The sequence below is a fragment of the Ursus americanus genome, chromosome 16 (assembly GCF_024610735.1).
Source record: "Ursus americanus isolate L20-20 chromosome 16, mUrsAme1.1.p, whole genome shotgun sequence".
In the NCBI taxonomy this organism is placed as follows: domain Eukaryota; kingdom Metazoa; phylum Chordata; class Mammalia; order Carnivora; family Ursidae; genus Ursus; species Ursus americanus.
Window position 1 is genome coordinate 12,436,990 of NC_142142.1, and position 21,684 is coordinate 12,458,673.

Below are 21,684 nucleotides of genomic sequence, written 5' to 3' on the forward strand. Positions count from 1 at the left end.
GAGCCTCTGGAAACCGGGTGCTGCAGCTACCACAGCTATCACCAGAAACAATCTCTCACCCTACCTGCTTTTTTGGATCACCACATCCTGATTAGAAGTCTGAGGCTAGTGAATCTAATTGGCTGGGTCTAGGGCTTGTGCCTGCACCGCAGGTGCAAGGGAGACTAAGAAATGAGCAGTCTTGCCCTTTCGGCCACAATACTGGGAGGTGGTCTCCAATTTGCACCAACATTCCTATGGTGAGAAATTTTTCCCAAAGTCAAAAAGCAACATGTCCTTTTGTTCATCACCATATCTCAAGTATGAAGCACAACATGTGGCACTTTGTAGATACACATATTGAACATACATATATATGAAATGAAAAAAAAAAAAGGACCTCGCCAATGCTAAGATCAGGTCAGCACATTTCTATACAAAAGACAAAATTACTTAAATGTATGCTCAAAAGATGAAGTGCCTTCTAGATATGACCAACTCCCCAGCTCCCACCTACAGTTTCTAAGCAAGTGATAAAGCACACCAAGGAGACCTGAAGTGGGAGAAGAAGCAACAGATACAGGGTAGGAAGACCTAGAATCCTGGCACTCTTCTTACCATGTATATACCCTTGGAAAAGTCGTTTTCTTGAGACCTTAACTGTAAGAAAGAGAAAGGGCTTTGAAATTAGCCAGATCTAGGTGTAAAGCCTGGACTCACTATGCCTTGACATAAGCTCTATGTCTTTAACAGGCTAATTAGCCTCTGTAAGCCTAGTCTGTCACATGGGACTAGTAACAACCTCAGAGGGCACTGAGAGGAAAATGACTAGCATAGGAACAGCACATAGGACGCAGTCAGGTATCAGTGCCCTCCTCCCTTCCTCTCCCTGATCATCAATCCTTTCATGCAGAGGGTAATAAAACCAAACGGCACCGCTGTGAATATGGTACTCAGATGAGTACCATAAAAAGCAAATAAAAACACATGAAAGGTTAAGTCTAGAATATTGGAAGTTCCACAGGGTACATGCCCTGGTTTTTAAATAAAAAACAAAAAACAAAAAACAAAAAAAATGGCATGGGAATGAAAAAAAAGGTGGAGGGCAAAAATGCTACAGACTTTTAAAAGAGACTTAAAAAGATAGGTAAGTTAAACCAAATGCAATGTGTGAATTTTGCTTTGAACAAACAAACTGTACAAAGTTTTCTTCTAGACAATCAGTGAGGGGGGCCTAGGTGGCTCTGTTGGTTAAGTGTCCAACTCTTGATTTAGGCTCAGGTCATCATCTCAGGGTCCTGGGATTGAGCCCCATGTAGGGCTCCCTGCTCAGTGCAGAGTCTGCTTGAGGATTCTCTCTCTCCCTCTCCCTCTGCCCCTCCCCCATGCTCATGCACATGTGTACACACACACACACACGCTCTCTCTCTAAAAATAAAATAAATCTTTAAAAAAAGACGATCAGTGAAAACTGAACATGGACTAGATATTATATGCTATTAAAGATTGTTGTGGGTTTATTTTACAGTCCTAAAATAAGTCCTTATTTGTTAAACATAGATAATTAGGTATACACAAGTGAAATGATACGCTGCTTCAGATTTGTTCTACCTCCAAAAAGTGGGGGGAAATGCATCAAAACAAGAATGGCAAGTGGCCTTCTTGGCGCGGTGGGCAGTGCGTCAGTCTCATAATCTGAAGAATGGCAAAAGGCTGATAACCACTGAAACTGGATGAAGAAGACCTGAAAGCTCATATTATTTTCTCTCCTTTTGTGTGTTTGTGAAGCTACCAAACAAAAGTTAACTTTTTGGAAAAAAATCACACGAAAGTACTGTATTCTATCTAAAATGGTAATTAATTTATTCATTCAACATACATACGAGAAGCACCTACTATGTGCCAAGCATCATTCTAGTTACTGGGGATACAATGGTCAATAAAGCAGAAGAAATTCCTGCTCCCACAGATCTTATAGTCAAATGACTAAGACCAGCAAAAGAACGTATGATTTCACATGGTAAACATTCTGAAGAAAAATAAAGTGTGCAGTGGGTTAAAGAGTAATGTGGGGAGGCTATTCTAGATAGGACAGTGAGGAATGTTCACTCTGAGGACGCACTTTTGAAAGGACACTTAACTGAGTCAGAGAGAGAGCCACAGGAAGATTTAGGGAAGTGCGTTCCAGGCAGAAGAAAGGTGCAAACTCAGAATATGGGAAATTCTAAAATGCTGTATGTAAAACTCTAGAAAAATGCATACAAAACTGTTAGCAGTGATTCGCTCTAGAGTAATCTCTGGAGAGCACATTTTGTTTTTTAACTTTTTTTTGTTTAAGATTTATTCATTGGGGCATCTGGGTGGCTCAGTTGGTGAAGCATCTGCTTTCGGCTCAGGTCATGATCCCAGGGTCCTGGGATCAAGTCCCACATCAGGTTCCCTGCTCAGCGGGGAGCCTGCTTCTCCCTCTCCCTCTGCTGCTCATGCTCTCTCTGTCAAATGAATAAATTTTAAAAAACAAACAAACGAAAAACCCCAACAAACAACAAGAAAAAAGATTTATTCATTTATTTGGAGAGAGAGAGAATGTGTGAGCCGGGGCGGCAGGGGGTAGATGCAGAGGGAGAGAATCTTTCAAGCAGACTCCCTGCTGATCGCAGAGCCCAATGTGGTCCAATCCCACAACCCATCAGATCACGACCTGAGCCGAAGTCAAGAGTTGGACACTCAACGGACTGAGCCACCCAGGAGCCCCATTTTTTAAACTTTTTTATTTGCAGAGACAAATCTCATTCTTTTACACACTTCTTTAGTGCTTGAATTTGTTACAATAAATATTACTGTTGTAATTTATCTTTTAAGATTTTATTTATTTGACAGAGAGAGAGCACGCGAGAGAGAACAAGTGGGGGGGGGGGAGGATAGGGAGCAGCAACTCCCCGCTGAGCAGAGAGTCTGATGCAGGGCTTGATCCCAGGACCCTGGGATCATGACCTGAGCCGAAGGCAGACACTTCACTGACTGAGCCACCCAGGTGCCCCAAACTGCTGTAATTTTTTAAAAAGAGCATAAAATTTTTAAATCTACAAAAATATATACAACCCTTCGAAAGCTCCCAGTTTTCTACAGAAGAAGTCTGAGCCGCTCAGCATACCACAAAGGCCCGCAAATCTGGCCACTATGTCAGCTCCCACAATTCCCTACCAGTGATGCCATGCTGCTTTAAGCTTCTGTAATTCCACTTAAGACGAGTCCTCTACTGAGGCTGCCTTCCCTTTCTCCCACACCCACCCACTCCTGTCCCTTAAGTGTATTAACCCCAGGAAGTCATATCTGATCCCTGAACTGGACATGGAACCTTGAACAACCCTTTATCATGCCCTTCCCTACAGTGCATTCTATTTACTTGCGACTGTGTATTCCCCCAACTGGCCTGTGAGCCACAAAAGTGACTAACAAAATGCCAAGAAAGCACTATGTACATTCTGATAAAAGTAAGAGTACAAGAAAAGGAAGAGCCAAGTGTTCTCCTTAATTCAGTCAGTAAATAATTCATCCACTTATCTGTTCAACATGGACTTCCGGCACACTAGGAGCCACCCCATACCAGGCCATGGGGATACACTGCCCAAGTGGAACTTAAAGTTTAATGGGCAAGGCAGACATTTATCAAGTAATGTCCATTTAGTAATTACAAAGTTGTAAAGAAAAAATACAGAGTTCTATGAAAGCATATCACATATCAGACAGGACTTTAGAATAACTACATATTACGGTCAAAGAGATCCTGACCTAATTTGAGGCAGAGGAAAAAGAATGAATCAATCCTCTGAGTCATGAAAGAATATTACAACGTTCAAAACTGAAAAAATGGGCAATTTTTTAAGATTTTGTTTATTTATTTGAGAGACAGAGGTAGTGATGAGATAGCAAGAGAGAGCACAAGCAGGGAAGAGTGGGAGAAGCAGACTCCCTGCTCAGGGAGCCTGATGAGGGCCTCGATCTCAGGACCCTGGGATCATGACTTGAGCCAAAGGCAGACGCCCAACCAACTGAGCCACCCAGTGGCCCCTAGACGAGGCTTAAGAGACTAACAGGCACATCTTTTTGAGAATTATGGCAAGTATCTCTCTGATAACGCCTACCATGAAGCAGGAATTCAACATATTTGTTCACTGTTGAATAAACAAATGAATAATATTTGTCCTAAGAGCAATAAAAATCCTTTGATGAACTATAAATAAGAGAGTGACATTAACAGATTTGAATTTTTGAAATATCAATCCAACCTCAATATAATGATTGGGTTGGAAGGGGCAAAACTAGAGAGACAAATTAAGGGTATACTGCAATAGTCCAGCAAAAGACACTGGCAAAACTTCCACTTCTATTAAGGGCAAGGCTGGATAATTCAGACCGATCTTTCTGCTGAGGAAAACTAGAAAAGTACTATGGAGGTCCAAAAAAAGTGTATGAGGACACACATATACATACAAACGTATATGCATATAGATACATACATATATATGTATCTATGTAGACATATGCAGGTGCGTGTATACACATATGTGTATTTGAAAGTATTAGAAAACTAAAAGATAAATGAAGAATTAAAGAACTAGGATCATGCAAGGAAAGTTCGCCTAGAGTATGGGGCTGTTTCTTCTTCAACTGGGGGAGTGAGGGAATGGAGAAATGAGGGCAAAGTAAACAGTGCTTCTGACAGCCAAATGAGGCCAGAAGGGCAATGGCTAGAGTTTAAGTCTAAGGGTACGAGGGTGAGAAGGGGCAACCTAATAAACCCCATCACTTTGGATTAGGACCCCAAAAAGCTACAACAATATGAGTAAGAACAAAATAAAAATACATAGACTTTGGTAGGGACTGCAGGTCAGCTCTGAATCATCTTAATTCCTGAAATGAGAATTTTTCCTGGATTTCTAGACCAAAACAAATACTCTCTGGATTAAAATAGGTTGTCCTAAGCCTCAAATTATTTTTACAAACAAATTTGGAAATACACCTGCCTAATATGATAAGAAATGAAGCATGCTAGCAAATCAGACAACATGAATAGACAGGATAAGACACAGCCAGAGGGATCAATTTATTGGAGTTATCAGACACAGATTTGAATGAAGCCTGAGAAGATGAAGGAATGAACACTCAGAAGAGAACAGAATAAAATGAGATGGCTTATCACACATGTAAATGGAGAACCAAAAGGAGAGGAGGGAGAGAATGAGACAAAAGCAAAATATGAAGCAATAATGGCCAAGAACCTCCTTGAAGAAAAGTTACCGAGGCACAGATGATAAAATAAGCACTATGAACCCCAAATATGATACATCAAAAGAAATTCACATGTAGGCACATGACAGAAAAATTGCTGAAAACCATACGAAGCAAAAACTCTTAAAAGAAACCAAAGAAACAGATTATTCCTCAAAGAATCAATAGTAAGACTGACAATCTGATTTCTCAACAGAAACAATGGAAGGCAGAAGACAATACAATGATATATTTTAAGTACTGAACGAAAATAGCAGCCAATCTAAAATTCTACACACAGCAAAAACACCCTTCAAGAACTGAAAAGAAGACGTGGTATATATACACAATGGACTATTATGCAGTCGTAAGAAAGAATGAGATCTTGCCATTTGCAACAACATGGATGGACTTAGAGGGTATTACGCTAAGTGAAATTAAGTCAGAGAAAAACAAATACCATGATTTCACTTATATGTGGAATCTAAAAAACAAAACAAATGAAACAAACAAAAAGACTTAAATACAGAGAACAAATTGGTGGTTGTTGGGGGGTGAAATAAAGGGGATTAAGAGGTACAGACTTCCAGTTATAAAATAATTAGTCACTGAGATGAAAAGAACAGCATAGAGAATAGTCAATAATATTAAAATAATGTCCGTTGACAGTTATTGACTGCACTTGTGGTGAGCAATGAGTAATGTATACAGTTGTTGAAAAAGAATGCTGCACACCTGAACCTAATAACACCATATATTATAATTCAATTAAAAATTTTAATAATAGGGGTGCCTGGGTTGCTCAGTTGTTAAGCGTCTGCCTTCGGCTCAGGGCGTGATCCCAGGGTCCCAGGATCGAGCCCCGCACCAGCCTCCCTGCTCTGCTGGGAGGCGGCTTCTTCCTCTCCCACTCCCCCTGCTTGTGTTCCCTTTCTCGCTGGCTGTCTCTCTGTCAAATAAATAAATAAATAAAATCTTCAAAAAAAATTTTTTATAATAAAAATAAATCCTTCAAGAATGGAAGTAAAATAAAACTTTTCCATACAAAAAACACAAATTAGTCTCATCAGTAAACTCACAATAAATGGAAATATCAGAGGGTATTCTTCAGCCAAAAGGCAAATAATCCCAGATGAATAGTCACAGATGCAAGAAGGAGAGAAAAGCAATGATAAATACATTGAAGTAAATGATAAATATTTAGTAAATCTAAATGAATATTGCCTATATAAAATAACACTGTCTTGGGGCACCTGGATGGCTCAGTCAGTTAAGCGTCTGACTCTTGATTTCCGCTCAGGTCATGCATGATCTCAGGGTTTTAAGATCAAGCCCTGTGTCAGGCTCTGCACTGAGCAGGGAGCCAGCTTCAGATTCTCTCTCCCTCCCTCTCCCTCTGTGACTCCCTTGCATGCATGTGCTCTCTCTCTCTCAAAAAAACACAAAAACAAAAACAAAAAATACCACACTGTCTTACAGAATGAAAAATGGAGATTTAAAATATATATTATACACGCATATAAGTCAGGAAGATGGATAAACGGAGGTAAGTCCTTGCACTGTCCAAAATGGTTATTGTGCCATATAACATTTGACTTTGGCAAGTCAAGAATTCCTATTGTATTACACTTCGATAAAAATAAAATAAAATTTTAAAAAATTTCACTTCAGGGGTGCCTGGGTGACTCAGTTGGTAAGCATCTATCTTCGGCTCAGGGGTCTTGGAATTGAGCCCCACATCAGGTTCCCTGCTCCTGGGGGAGCCTGCTTCTCCCTCTCTCTCTGTCTCTCCCCCTTGCTTGTACACCCTCTCTGTCAGACAAATATATAAAACCTTAAAAAAAAAAAGTTCACTTCAAATTTTTAAAAATTTTATGTTGTAAGATCTAGGCTAACCAGTAAAAAAGTATAAAAGAATGTTTAACTCCCAAACTAAAGATGCAAAGAATTTTTTTAAAAATTCAAAAGGTGGCAAGAAACAAGAGGAAAAAAAGAACATTAAACAAGTAAGATAAATATAAAGCATTTAGTAAGAGGGTAGTTTTAAATCCACATACATCAGTAATTACATTAAACGTAATGAACTAAATGATCAATTTTAAAAATAAAACATTTTTTTTTAAACGAACTACATGTTGGAGCCCAGGTGGCTCAGGTGACTAAGGATCCAACTCTCGATTTTGGCTCAAGGTCATGATCTGGGGTCCTGGGATTGAGCCCCACTTCAGGCTCCCTGCTCAATGGGGAGTCTGCTTGTCTTCTTCTCCCTCTGCCCCTTCCCCTGCTTGCTCTCTAATAAATAAATCTTTAAAAGTAAATAAATAAAAATAAAAAACTACATGTTATTTACATAGGTCTTATCTAAAACAAAAAGACATAAAAAAGATGAAAATAAAGGTAGAAGCAGGTATACCACACAAACTACAATCAAAAGATAGCTGGTATCATTACTTTAATATTAAAGTCATTATTTGCTGATGATTATTTGTAAAAAATTCAAAATAATCTACATATAATTTATTAAAATTGTTAAGTAAGGTTGTAAGATATATGAGTTAATAAATAAAAGTAAACTGCATTTCTGAATATCAGCTATGTAGTGTTAAAAAATGAAATTAAAAAAATATTATTTACAGGGGCGCCTGGGTGGCACAGTCGTTAAGCGTCTGCCTTCGGCTCAGGGCGTGATCCAGGCGTTATGGGATCGAGCCCCACATCAGGCTCCTCCGATGGGAGCCTGCTTCTTCCTCTCCCACTCCCCCTGCCTGTGTTCCCTCTCTCGCTGGCTGTCTCTCTCTCTGTCAAATAAATAAATAAAATCTTTAAAAAATATATATTGGGGCACCTGGGTGGCACAGCGGTTAAGCGTCTGCCTTCGGCTCAGGGCGTGATCCCGGCGATCTGGGATCGAGCCCCACATCAGGCTCTTCCGTTATGAGCCTGCTTCTTCCTCTCCCACTCCCCCTGCTTGTGTTCCCTCTCTTACTGGCTGTCTCTATCTCTGTCGAATAAATAAATAAAATCTTTAAAAAAAATAAAATAAAAAATAAAAATAAAAAATATTATTTACAATAACAAAATATTAAATATCTAGGAATAACTAGCAAAAATGAACAAAATCTCCATGCCAAAAACTATAAAACAGTATTAAAACAATAGGGATGTACCACGATTATGGACTGGAAAACTCAATACTGTAAAATGTCAATCCCCAAATGTCATCAGAACTATAGAGTTATCGCAAACCTACAAAATCCTAACAGAAATTTTGTTTTGGGGCAGAATTTCACAAGCTGATATCAAAATTCATTTTAAAAAAATGAAAAGATCAAGAATAAGATATTCATAAAGAAAAGCAAGGTGAGTGAACTTGTCCTACAAGACATAGAGATTTAATATAATGCTATGCTAAGAGAGCATGGCACTGGCATGAGAACAGACAAACAGACTACTGGAATAGAACAGAAAGCCCTGAAACACCCATATATAAACACTTAATTTACCACAACAGTGGTACTGCAGAACAATGGAGAAAGGACATCCTTTTCAATAAAAGGTGCTGGACATTTGGATTTCCATATACCCAAGCAACATTCATACACATCAATCCCATGTGTGAAAAGCAATAATAAAGCTTCTAGTAAAAATGTAGCAAAATGTCTTAATGAGTTCAGGGTAGCAAAACAGGTAAGAAAAAGAAGAAAAATAAATGAAAAGACTGTCATATTGGACTACATTAAGAACTTTTCATCAAAATACAACACTAAGGGACTAAAAGGTGGGGGGTGGGGGAAGGTGGGAGTGACTAAAAGGAAGAAGATATTTGAAAACACATATAACCATTAAAGCCATTAAAGAACTTGTACTGGAATATAAAGAATTCACACAAAACAATAAGGAAAAAGAAAAATATGCAAGAAACATCAATAGACATTATCTAAAAAGATATCCAAACGGCCAATTAAACATATTAAAGATGTTCCACTTCATCAGATATCCAAGGAATGCAAATTAAGGCCACAATGATATACCATACACATCCAAAGGAACTGTCAAATGAAAAAGATCCACAATTCCAACTGTGAGCAAATATATGGAATTGGAATTCTCACAGCGCCAACAGGGGGTGTAAATTGGTACTACCACCTTGAAAAAGTTGGCTCAGTAATTTCACGCCAGGGTATACAGAATATAGAAATGTAAGACATGGCATACCAAGAGACCTGTACAAAATGTTCATGGCACCATTTCCTGTAACGGCTAAAAAGTGGAGACAGCCTAAATGTCCTTCAATGATGGAATGGATAAATAAATTAGGGTATATTCATACAATGAAATCTTATGCTGTGGTAAAAATGAATGAACTACCGTCAACGATATGAATGAATATCTATATAGGTAGAATTTTGAGCAAAAGCCACACATAAAAGATACACACTGTATTCTCTAATTATATGAAGTTAAAAAAAAAAAGGCAAAACTAATTGTATTTAAGAGTGTAGGCTTAATGGTAAAAAATAAAAGAAAGGTAGTTATTACCCTGAATGTCAAGACAGTGGTGGTTATCTTATGGGAAAGATCTAAATCATTAGAAGCGAGTCTGAAGAGGCTTATGGGAGGCTGATAATTTTCCATTTCTTGACCTGGATGGTGGTTACACACTGTGTTCACAGGGTGATAGAGCAATAGGCTGTATGACATTTTTCTACCTATTCTTTGTGTTATATTCCTCGATAAAATATTTTAAATGTGGGGAGCCTGGGTAGCTCAGTCAGTTAAGCGTCCAACTCTTGATTTCGGCTCAAGTCATGATCTCAGGGTCCTGAGATCAAGCCCTGCATTGGGTTCTGTGCTGTGCATGGAGTCTGCTTAAGATTCTCTCTCCCTCTCCTGCTGCTGCACCACCACCATCCCCCGCTCACACACTCTTGCTCTCTAAATAAACCAAGTGAAATAAAACAAAATATGTTACGGTAGAAACATAAGAGGTATTCTGAAAGTAAAATCAACAAGACTTAGTGAAGAAGAGAATAGGAGGAGAGGAAAAGGTAAAGGATCTTTCTCAGGTTTCCGATTTAAGGGTCTATATTGATAATGGGACCATTTCCCAAGATAAGGTAGATTGGAGAATGAAAGGAGATCCTGAATGCAGTTTTGAATATAAAGAAAAACCAATTATTTTATGGCCTTCAAATTACTAAAATATCACAGAATCAAGTAATTGTCTTTCTGAGACAACGGACTAGTCAAATACCAGTCAAAAATAGTCTGCAATGAGAGAGGACAGGAGAAGAACTATATAGCCTTTCAATGGTCTGGAATGGAGTCACAGACCTCCAAACACAAGAGAGCTGCAGAGAGAGCAGAAGTACTAAGCCTAGCAGATAAAAGGAGGTAAGAATGGCACAAAAAGAGTAAGAGAGTATCTGACCTAGTGACATTCCTTATCCATCTGGATACTTTACCCAAGTTCTTCTACTTTCTAAAATTATCTCCTGGTACCCTCGACACGTAAGCTTAAAACAAATTGCCTCCAGGAAGCCCTCTCCAGTAACTGTTCTTCTCACCATTAAAACTGTCCTGGTTCAGGCTTTCATCACCTTGCTACAGACTTACCAGTCTCATAGTCGGTCACCCTAACACCCATCTTGCCCTCGTCCAATTCCTCCATCCTCCATCCTGTTTCCAGAGTGACATTTCTAAAACAAAACCCACAAGATAAAATACAGGCCCTCCACGATTTGTAGTCTTATCTCTTAAAGAGCTTTCAACCTAAAATCTATACCAGCTGCTTGCATTTCTTCTAACGCGACAGGCTATTTCACATCTCCATGCCTTTGCTCACAACTGCTCTTTCTTTCTAAAATGTCTTTCTTTCCTCCTGTTTTCCAACTGGCCCAAATCTGTTTTAAAGGACTCATCTCAAGAATCACTACTATTCTATAATGTCTTTCTAGTCCCCCGCTTCCAAGTCAAACTGACCGCCCTCCTCTTTGAGGTCATATCATAACCTGTCCCAAATTTCACAGCACCTACAACACTGGATTGTTATTATACATTTATTGTGTTATCTATCCAACTAGACTCAGATCAGAGATCACATAATCATCTCTTATCTCCAACATTAAGCACAAGTACTGGCACACGGTTAGTATTCAGGATGTTTCGAGAAAATGAAAAAAATGAACAAATGAATAACCTCAGCCCTTACTACATACTACATATATTATTTGGTCTACCAATATACTGCTAGCCCCAAAAGGACAAGGAACATGTCTCACAGCTCTACATCCTCCACAGCAACTAGCACAGTAGCATAAGTGAAGAACCCCTCATATGAAAGAAGGTCAGATACTGTTGCCTGACTACAGAAAAATTTGGAGGAGAGAAGAAGCCCAAGTAGCTTATCCACTAAAATATAAGAGACCACATTTATGGATAACAGACAAAAGGATAAAAAAACACTATGGTCATCAATCTAGAACTGGATACATTTGGCATCCCTCATTTCCTTTGGGGCTAGAATCTGCTAGAGTAATGCACACAGCATGGCCTAGTTAAAGAGCCTGAGGTATAACATCAGAAACCTGAGTTCAATTTTTGTTTTAGACATGATAATGGTATTGTGATTATGTCTTTTAAAAGAGTATTGTTTAGAGATATAATTTCACAATTCAATTTTTTCATAATTGAAATTTATGAACAAAATGATATGATGCCAGGGAGAATATGGTAGAAAGGGTAAGAGTAGAGGAAGCGGAAGTGGACAGCTTGGGGGGGGGCATGGGAATAAAAACAAGTTTGGCCACAAAGCGGATAATGGGTGCTTGGGAATTAATTAAACCATTCCCTATACTTGTATATGATTTGAAATGTTTCATGACAAAAAGTTAAAAAAAAAAATCCAGATCAAATCCACACCTTCCATTTACTTAGCTGGGTCATCCTGAAAACTGAACTGCTCCAAGCTTAGTTCTTCTTCTTTTTAAAACATATATACATACATACATACATACATTTATTTATTGAGAGAGAGAGAGAGACCACGCGCGCGCACACACGCACAAGCAGGGGGAGCAGCAGGAGGAGGGAGAAATAGGTTCCCCGCTGAGCAGGGAGCCCGATGTGGGGCTCAACCCCAATGACCTGAGCCAAAGGCAGCCGCTTAACCAACTGAGCCACCCAGGCGCCCCTCCAAGCTTAGTTCCTTACCTGGATTACACAAGTAACAATGGTATTGTCATCAGGATTAAAAAATATTACATGTGGAAAGAGCTTTACAAACTCCAACAAGCTGTATAAATGTTAATGGTTCTAAGAAGTATTATTACAGATGACCATGGGTAACAGTTATATTATCATATAATAGCTGGATATTGCTAAGAAAAGAGGTAACTAAAAATAGATCAAGTGTCTAAAAACTTAAGAACAGAAACCCTGATTACATTCATGTAAAACATGAGGGCTGCATTTATTAACTCCCTACAATGTTTCAGGGACCTTGTCAGGAACTGTGACAGAGATAAACAGATTTGTAGTCTCTGAATTTAGGGGCTTAAAGTCTAAAGGAGAGAGACATATGGCAAACACTGGCTATACCAAGAGCTAATAAGTGTGCTAACAGGTCTGTCCAGTGCCCAGAAAAAATGCCTGATATATAATAAGCATTTGTTAACTGAGTAAAAAGTCTCACAAATGCATACGCTCACTCATTCAACAAATATTAATGTTACCACGCACTGTTCTTGGTACTGCAGATGCATCTTTAATTTAATTTAAAAAAACAAAAATCCCTGTTCAAGAAGAGCTTAAAGAACCAAATAAATGAGAAAATTATATAAAATACGAGAAGACTGGGGGCGAGTGCCTGGGTGGCTCAGCCAGACTCTGATGGCTCAGGTCATGACCTCAAGGTCGTGAGATCAAAACCCATGTCATGATCCACACTCAGCTCAGAGTCTACTTGAGGATTTTTCATCCTCTCCCTCTTCTCCTCCTCCTGTGCACACATGCATGTGTGTGCTCTCAAACAAATAAACAAATCTTTTATTTATTTTTTTCTTTTAAAAATTTATTTATTCATTCATTTTGTTAATCAGTGATAATTTATCCCTTTATATTTAGGAAAATGTACTGAATAATTATTATTTGTTAACATCTGATATTTCTTTTTTTTTTAAATAATATTTATTTTGTTATATTAGTCACCATACAGTACATCCCCAGTTCTTGATGCAATGTTCCATGATTCATTACTTGCATATAACACCCAGGGCACCATGCAATATGTGCCCTCCTTAATAAATCTTTTTTAAAAAAAGAATATGAGAAGATGGTAAGTGCTATGGAGAAAACAAAATCAAGGAAAGGAGCTAGGAGGTTCTGGGGTGAAACAGGCAGTTTCAATTTTAAATACAGGGATAAAAAAGGCCTTAATGAAAAAGTGACATTTGAGCTATGACTTGAACAAAGTGTGGGAAGTAGACATATGAACATCTGAGGGAAGTGTTCTAGGTGGAAGGAAACATAAGTGGAAAGACTCTGAGGAAGGAATATGCTTGGCAGAAAAAGTGGCAGACCAGATCACAGAGCAGTGGGAGGGAAACAGAGGGGTTCTAGGCTGGGGGAACAGCACATGAAAAGACATGGATTTCTGAAAATCCACAAGATCTTTGGAAAACTATAAGCATTTCTGATTAAGCTACAACATTATATGTGTAAAGGAAAAGACCCTTTATGTCATACATAAAAGATTTAAATAAACATAGTTTATAGAAAGAAAAGAGACTGAAGAGAAAAAGCAGCTTTTGCAAGGAAACACTTAAAGACATTACATGCATCCTGACAGGTGCAATATGAAATACAAGTCGTCATCTATAACGCATTCTTAAAAATTTCAAAAATATGCTTAACCTGAATCTAACAAGGCCTACACTGTATATTTAACTTTCTGTTTCTAGTAAATAAAAGGGATAGAGGAGCAAATTAACCCTTAAGGAAGTAAACAAATTAAAAAAACAAGACATTTTATCAACAACTGACTGAGTTTATCAGGTCAATGTCACCAAAATAATAAAAATTGTTCTAGATTTAAAAAAGACCAGGGACGCTTGGGTGGCTCAGTTGGTTAAGCGTCTGCCTTTGGCTCAGGTCATGATCCCAGGGTCCTGGGATCGAGTCCCACATCAGCTCCTTGCTCAGCTGGGAGCCTGCTTCTCCCTCTGCCTACCACTCTCTCTTTCTCTCTGACAAATAAATAAATAAAATCTTTAAAAAAAAAAATTAGGTGCACTGGGTGGCTCAGTCGGTTAAGCATCTGCCTTTGGCTCAGGTCATGATCCCAGGGTCCTGGGATCAAGTCCCGCATCGGGCTCTCTGCTCAGTGGAGGCCTTACCTCTCCCTCTCCCTGCCGCTCCGCCTGCTTGTGTTCACTCTCTCTGTCAAATAAATAAAACCTTTTAAAAAAATTAATTAAAAAAAATGTAAAAAGACCAAATGCCATGTGTGAATAGTGTTTGCATTTTGATTTGAACAAATCAACTATAAAAAGATATTTCGGAAATGAGAGCAATTTGAATATTGACTAGTTGTTAGAGGACATTAAGAAAATTTAGTTTTATCTGATGTGGGTTTTTTTAAGTCCCTTACCGAACTATTTAGGGAAATAGTTTTAAAAACTTAAGGAAAACAAACAGAGCAAATTTGGCAAGATACTCGTTTTGTGTTAAATCCCTTTGGGTATTTGGCAGATCACTGCAGTATTGTCTCAACTTTTCTATAGGCTTAAAATTTTTCATACTAAAGTTTAAAACTTTGATTTATCTGTGATTCAAATATTTGGAAATCACGTATTCCCTTTTACTTCAGATCTTATAAACTGAAAAATAAACACATCTTGTGAATTTCATTTCTGTTTAAACTATTTCCTGTATTTAATCAATCACAAACTGATGTTTTTTTCTAACCCAGTAAAATACACAGAGAAATGAAATGCCACTATGCAAAGAAAAAAAAAAAGTTAAAAAAAGGGGGCTATCACAATTAGATATGAGGGCTTTGAAATAGGGCAATAACAGCAGGATGACAGGGTGACATTTCAGAGACAAGTCTGGTTACAGAGGGTCATGGCTGGAGCTCTCCTTTGCACTCCCACTGCACTCAGCGTAACACAGGCAACACCACCCCCAGCAGTATGTTCACATCTGTCTCTGTATACACTATATGGACACTCTCTCTATCCACACGGAGATGCTGCCAAGTTTCTGAGGACAGGATCTGGATCTTTTTTTATCTCTGTGCCTGGCCCGTGGAAGGCCCTCAATAAAAGACTGCTGAATGAACACCTTCTTATTTATCTTACAATACTAACCCATTCTGTAGACATGATACAATTCTTTTTTTTTTTTTAAAGATTTTATTTATTTATTTGACAGAGAGAGAGAGCCAGCGAGAGAGGGAACACAAGCATGGAGAGTGGGAGAGGAAGAAGCAGGGTCCCAGTGGAGCAGGGAGCCTGATGCGGGGCTCAATCCCAGGACTCTGGGATCACGCCCTGAGCCAAAGGCAGACGCTTTAACGACTGAGCCACCCAGGCGCCCCAGACGTGATACAATTCTTATATACACTCCCATCAGGTGCTGAAGACCTTCTTACCTTGTAATAATGTTCCAAGAGAATCCTGACTACTCCCTCCACGCTTTCTGCTTCAACAGGCTTCCTGGCAAACTGGAGTAGGTACTGCAAAGCATCTGCTGGGGAGGTAGCTTTACACAGATCGATGTGGAGTGCTGCAGATTTACTTGGTTTTGTCAATCGGAGTTTCTTGGTTGCAATCTCCTCCTGTTGTTGCTGCAAAGGAGTAGGCAAAGATAACAGATGAAAACACGGGGTCTGCAAATTTCACTTTGCCCCACTCCCTTATACCAAATAATGTGTTTAACTGATAGACCTAACTTTAGGGAAAAGCAGTGTTATGAACTGGAAAAAGGGCACTGGACTGGAGACCAGGCGCTGAGGCCCCATTTTGCTTTTCACTAGCTCCTACCACTGTGGGCTAGTCATTTCATTTCTCCAAGTCTCAATTTCTTTCTCTATAAAGTAGATCCACTACCATTTTGTTCTGCCTATCTCTCAAGACTGTCGTAGCTTTAGGGTAAAAAGGACACACAAAGGATCTCTCATTATTTATTTAAAAAGAAATCTCAGTTTATAAACACATTCAGACTGTGCTGAGGCACCCACCAGGCTCAGCTTCCCTCACAAGAAACTGGAACTGACGGGAACTATCCGTAGCTTACACTGAGTAAAAATTCTTCTCCTTATTCCAGATGACTACCCAAACCATTCTGCCTTTATTAAAAGGATGGTTAGTGTAAAAAAAATTAAAAATAGTCAAATACCTCACAAACTGTAGCCACTTAGCAAATGTTTACTGAATGACTGTTCAGCATTAGGACTTATCTCAGTTCCAATTCTGCTGTGCTAAGTAAGTCATAATTCTTACTCTCATCATCTGTAAAATGGGAATTACGACACTGCTACCAGTCTTTCTCAATTAAGGATCCTCATCTGAACTACAGGACAAGCAAAATTATTTGAGTAACTATTTTCTCAATTCTCCCAAGGATGGCGCATAATTAGCTTTCTAGATGCATTCGTTATGTATAATGGATGCCAAAAAGTTCATGTCAAAGGGAACCTGTCCCACCAAGGCTTAAGTCAGGCCCTAGTGGGTAGGCACAGAGAGCACCATAAACAAGACAAATGTTGCAATCAGTAATTTTCCTTGACATTTGATGCATCATTTTGGTATCCTGAGCAATCATCTCTTTACAAATGTACATTTCTACAGAGAAAAGATTAGGATCATTCTAGTCAGGAACAAAGCACGGCATGATGTAAAGAGACCAAGGGTTTTGAAGTCAGAGAATTTGAGTTCGGTAGCCACTTACTAGTGAGAGGAGGCCCATCCTTCTTCTATAAAAGGGAATACAGTACCTGTATCATACGGATATTTGAGAAGTCTAAAGTATGATGTCATTATGTGTACAAACACATAATTAGCACTAAATACATCCCAGTTCTCTCTTCTTCCTCATTTTCATAGCAGGGGAAAAGATGAGAAGCACTAAGATCTCATTTCATCACTCTAAGGTAATGATTCATGTAGAATGAAGAAATGAGCTCTTCTCTTAAAATCCTTACCCATTCCCATCCTATTCTACACAAATTCAGTCTTCTGTGTTACTTGGGCTCCAGTCAGGTCAAAACCTGAGAAAGATTTCTTTCCATACAGAGTATGTAAGGGGGAAGACAAACCAATATCTGCCATCAGTCAACCATCAATAACATTTTAGTGAGCCAGGACCTATGGTCATCCAGGGGTGATAAGAGCCCCCATGAGCTGGGGGCAAGGGCGGTGATAAATAGGTGACACATGACAAGCCTGAGGGCACAGCATTCTGACTTTGTGGCTCTTAACATCCTGGGAAGGCTTCCGAACCCTGGAGCTGACAGAGGCAGAGCCACAGGTGCAGAACATGCAGCTCTCCTCTTCAACCTCTGCCCCACGGTAACCTACAGCTTCATTACAATATACTTACACTTCGGTTTCAAGTCCACCCCCCCAACCCCCCCACTCCTGTGGAGGAAGATGGCCAAGACAGTTCCGGCAAGAACCTGGAAGGGCCAAAAACTCCCCCTCCCAACTGGTAGGAAGAGTCCCTTAGATGACTGGAAACAACCCCAGTAAGAGACCACCCTAGCTATAAGCCATAATCTATGCAAACACAAAAAGACACCCCTAGTTCCAATGTAGTAGCCACCTCTGGGCCTGCACACTCTCCCGTCTTGAGAGTGTACTATCCTTAATAAACTGCTTTGTGGCTGCTACACTCTTTCTGTCTTTGAGCTTGGATCCTCAACATAAATCTTTGTGGCGAATCCAAGAACCAAGACCTCCATTCATACAATTCAGAGTCTCCTACACGTAACAAAGGACACGGAGATGAACCAGGCTTATCTCTGTCCTTAAGGAGTCCAGATTGGTAGGGAGATATGTATACTGTGTGAAATTAACAAAGAGAAAACTCACTAAAACTGAGTAGGGAGGATACAAGGGGAGGTTAGAGGGGGGAAGAGTGCCACTCAACAATTATGGAAAAAACTGTGGATTATAGACCCCAACAGAAAAATCAACAGGAAAGAATCATCAATTACAGGCCCCAACAGGGAAAGATCAACATTGCATCTCCTACAAGAAATCGACCGCCCCTGCAACTCAGCCAATGAGAAACTCTCATCACCCTAGACTTTCCCTTCAAAACTTCCTCCTTATTCTCCATAAAATAAAAGTCATCTTTTTTGTTTGTTGGACCCGCCTGTGGTTTTGCCATGGCTTGCATGTCCTGAACTGCACATTCTGTTATTCCCAAATAATTACATTTTGGCTGGTAACATAACATTTTTAAGGTTAACAACTAATAACACTGAGTGATAAGTACAAACAGATGAGTATGAACAGAGTACTAGCCACAGAAGCAGGGGAGGAAGAGACGAAAACTCTTGCTGAGGTTTTAGATGGGTCTTGAAACCAAAATCTGAGAGCAAAAATAAAGGGGAAAATGACATGCATTCCACGTAAAAGAGACAAATGGTACAAGAGTTTGGAGAAGTGTAAACACATGTAATGCTGGAGGAAGGGTGAGTACTCCTAAGAAGTGGGAACAAAAGAACAATGGAAAGAAAGTAAATCACACTGTAAAACAATGCATGTACAGAATGCCACTGAACTGTATACTTAAAATTGTCTAAAATGGGGGCCCCTGGGTGGCTCAGTCAGTTAGGCATCCAATTCTTGATTTCAGCTCAGGTCATGATTTCAGGGCGGTGAGATCAAGCCCTGCATTGGGCTCTGTGCTGAGCATGGAGCCTGCTAAAGATTCTCTCTTACCCTCTCCCTCTGCCCCTCACTCACTCTTGAGCTCCAAAAAAATAAAATAAATAAAAAATAAATGTTTAAAATGGTAAAATATGTATTTTGCCACAATTACGAAGGAAAAAAAAGTGGGCAGGGGAAACAGACCCAGAAAATGCCAGAAAACAAATCACAGAAACAGCAGCTCTGTGAAATTAGAAAAACTTTCTTGAGGAGGCCCTCCTGGCTCAGCTGGTGCAACATGCAACTCTTGATTTGGGGGTTGTGGGTTTGAGCCCCATGTTGGGTAGTAGAGATTTTTTTTTTTTTAAATTAGAAAAGATAAACCTCCCTGAATCTAGACTCATTTCAAAAATTCAATACGACTAATTTCACATAAAATTGAGCAACGAAAAAGTGTCAAGTTTAAATCTCAAAGTTATTTTAAGGAAAAAAAGGCAGCAGACTAACTTCCCTACAGTCAGTGGGAATATGCTACAAAGATGTGTCCGGGAAACAGAAAAGAAATGATAACTGAAAAGAGGAAGAAAAACTTCATTTGTCAATACAATCACTTCTCTGTATTATAATCACAGGTATGCTTTTCTGTCTCTCCCACTAGCCTGTGAGCTTCTAAAGTGCAGGGGCGCTAATGTGTATTGGAATTTGTAGCTCAACACCTTTCACTATACCTGACACATAGAAACCACTCCCCTAACAAACTCTTGTTGAAGGAATGAATGAAATGTTTAAGGAGTTTCCTTAAACTGATGATCTAAATCCTGCCACACTAGAAGTCTAAAGATCTAGGGGTACTCTACGGATCTAAGGATGCTTTTGGTCTACCAGCATCAACTGGGGGCTTGTCAGAAATGCAGATTATTGCCTCACCTCCACCCCCCCCAACTGAGTATAATCAACATTTTAACAAGATCACCAGGTTAATTTGCATTAAAAGTCTGAAAAAGCAGGACACACGAGATAACTTGGGATCAACCTCTACTCTAGCAATATATGTGGAGACACACGGAGAATCACTGCTCTAACAGGGGCTCGGACCACCTGTCCTTAACTCCAAAGGAGGAAAATACTGCTCCACTGCCTAGGTAAGCTGTTCCACCAATGAAAACTTCTGCCCCCATGCAGCCTGTGACCCTCACCTACTTTGGCTGGGTCTTGAGGATTTCTACAGACTCTTCTTCCAACCCCTCAGAGTTTTGCATACAACCAACTAGTCCCCGGGTGCTTTTTTTTTTTTTTTTTTTTTTGTAACGGGAGGTGGGTGGGGCTCTACCAGAAATTGGCTCTGAATCCTCGTATCCCTCCAGAAGCTCTCGAGTCACATTCAGGTGCTAATGTAACCCGAATAAACTGAGATGACGGATTAGACATTTTCGTAAATTGTAAAGTGCTATTTGTTCTCTCTAATAATTTTATTTTTTAAGTGTCAGACTGCACATATTAATGACGACAACAGCAGCTGCAAACGAACACGCCCACTTAAGTGTAGTTTCGGAGAGTGTATCTAAGTAGTCTACACTCAACCAGGTTTGTGGCGCCTGTGGCAAAGTGTGTGGAGCGTGGATAACCTTCCCCGCCCGGGACTGGTCCTGGGACCTTTCCTTCCGTAAATTACCTGAACCACCTTAGTGAATTCCTCGTACACCCGCTTCTTCAGGTGCGCCGCCATGACTGCCCGCGGACTCTCTCAGCTTCCGTACTCCACGAGGGAGGCGGGGGGGGGGGGTGGAGGAATCCGGAAAACTTGTCTAGGCCTGAGGAACTCGCCACAATCCCACAAAGCAGTGGGGTTCCGAGAAAGAGAGGCCTCTTCCTGCTGCTCGACTACCCTTTCCCGCGGTGCAGCAGAATTTGTCCGCCTACGCCTTGTGCGCTGGCGGAACGAAAATGAGGGCGCAGAGTGAGGGGGCGGAGCCTCTGGCGGGAGGCGACTGGACTGGAAGGGCAGATGAGCCAATGGGAGCCTTCGGGGGTTCTCTAGTGGTTTCAGAGTGGTCGGGAGACTGGCAGCGGAGCTGAGCGAAGGGAGGGCGGAAGTACAGGGCAAAGGGCAGAGGCGGGACGATCCAGAGCTAGAAGCAAAACCTGGAGCTGCGGGAGTCGTTTAGCTCAGAGATAAGGGAGAGAGGCCTAACTGGCGTTCCTGTCGTCCTTGGCTGTTCTCCTTTTGCTGGTTGTAGCTTTTTTGAGCTCTCTTTTCGGTTTAGCTGTGTGCCACCAATTCTTTTTCCAACTCTTTCATTACAGTTGTTTGAAATCTACGTATCTTCAAGGAATCAACCCTTCCTCTGATAGCTACAAGAGAGGGGAAAGAATCCTGAGGTCAAGAGTCAAGCACCAAAGTTTCAGACTACAACTGACACTTAATGAGCAAAGAGCCTCAACTCTGAACGTGCTCACACCTAACCTGACCAAGATGTAGTGACAATGGAATGAAATACTGCAGAAATATTTGGCACACTGAAGTGTATTAGTCATGTTAATGAAACCGGAGGTC

At 40.1% G+C, this 21,684-nt stretch overlaps 1 protein-coding gene across 2 annotated transcripts in view; it reads right to left on the reverse strand.

Annotated features, from left to right (window-relative positions):
* The window catches only part of INTS4 (integrator complex subunit 4), a 107,821-nt gene extending 86,772 nt beyond the window's left edge, over window positions 1–21,049 (reverse strand). Inside the window, exons 1-2 of one of the 2 annotated variants that reach the window (XM_045816178.2) lie at window positions 20,803–21,049; window positions 15,905–16,099 (exon numbers count right to left, since the gene is read on the reverse strand). In XM_045816178.2, coding sequence (XP_045672134.1) covers window positions 15,905–16,099; window positions 20,803–20,856 — 249 coding nt within the window. In that variant the 5' untranslated portion in view covers window positions 20,857–21,049. The remainder of the gene's footprint in view (window positions 1–15,904; window positions 16,100–20,802) is intronic. The other variant, XM_045816179.2, reaches the window with a different exon arrangement.
* Between the last annotated feature and the right edge of the window lie 635 nt (window positions 21,050–21,684).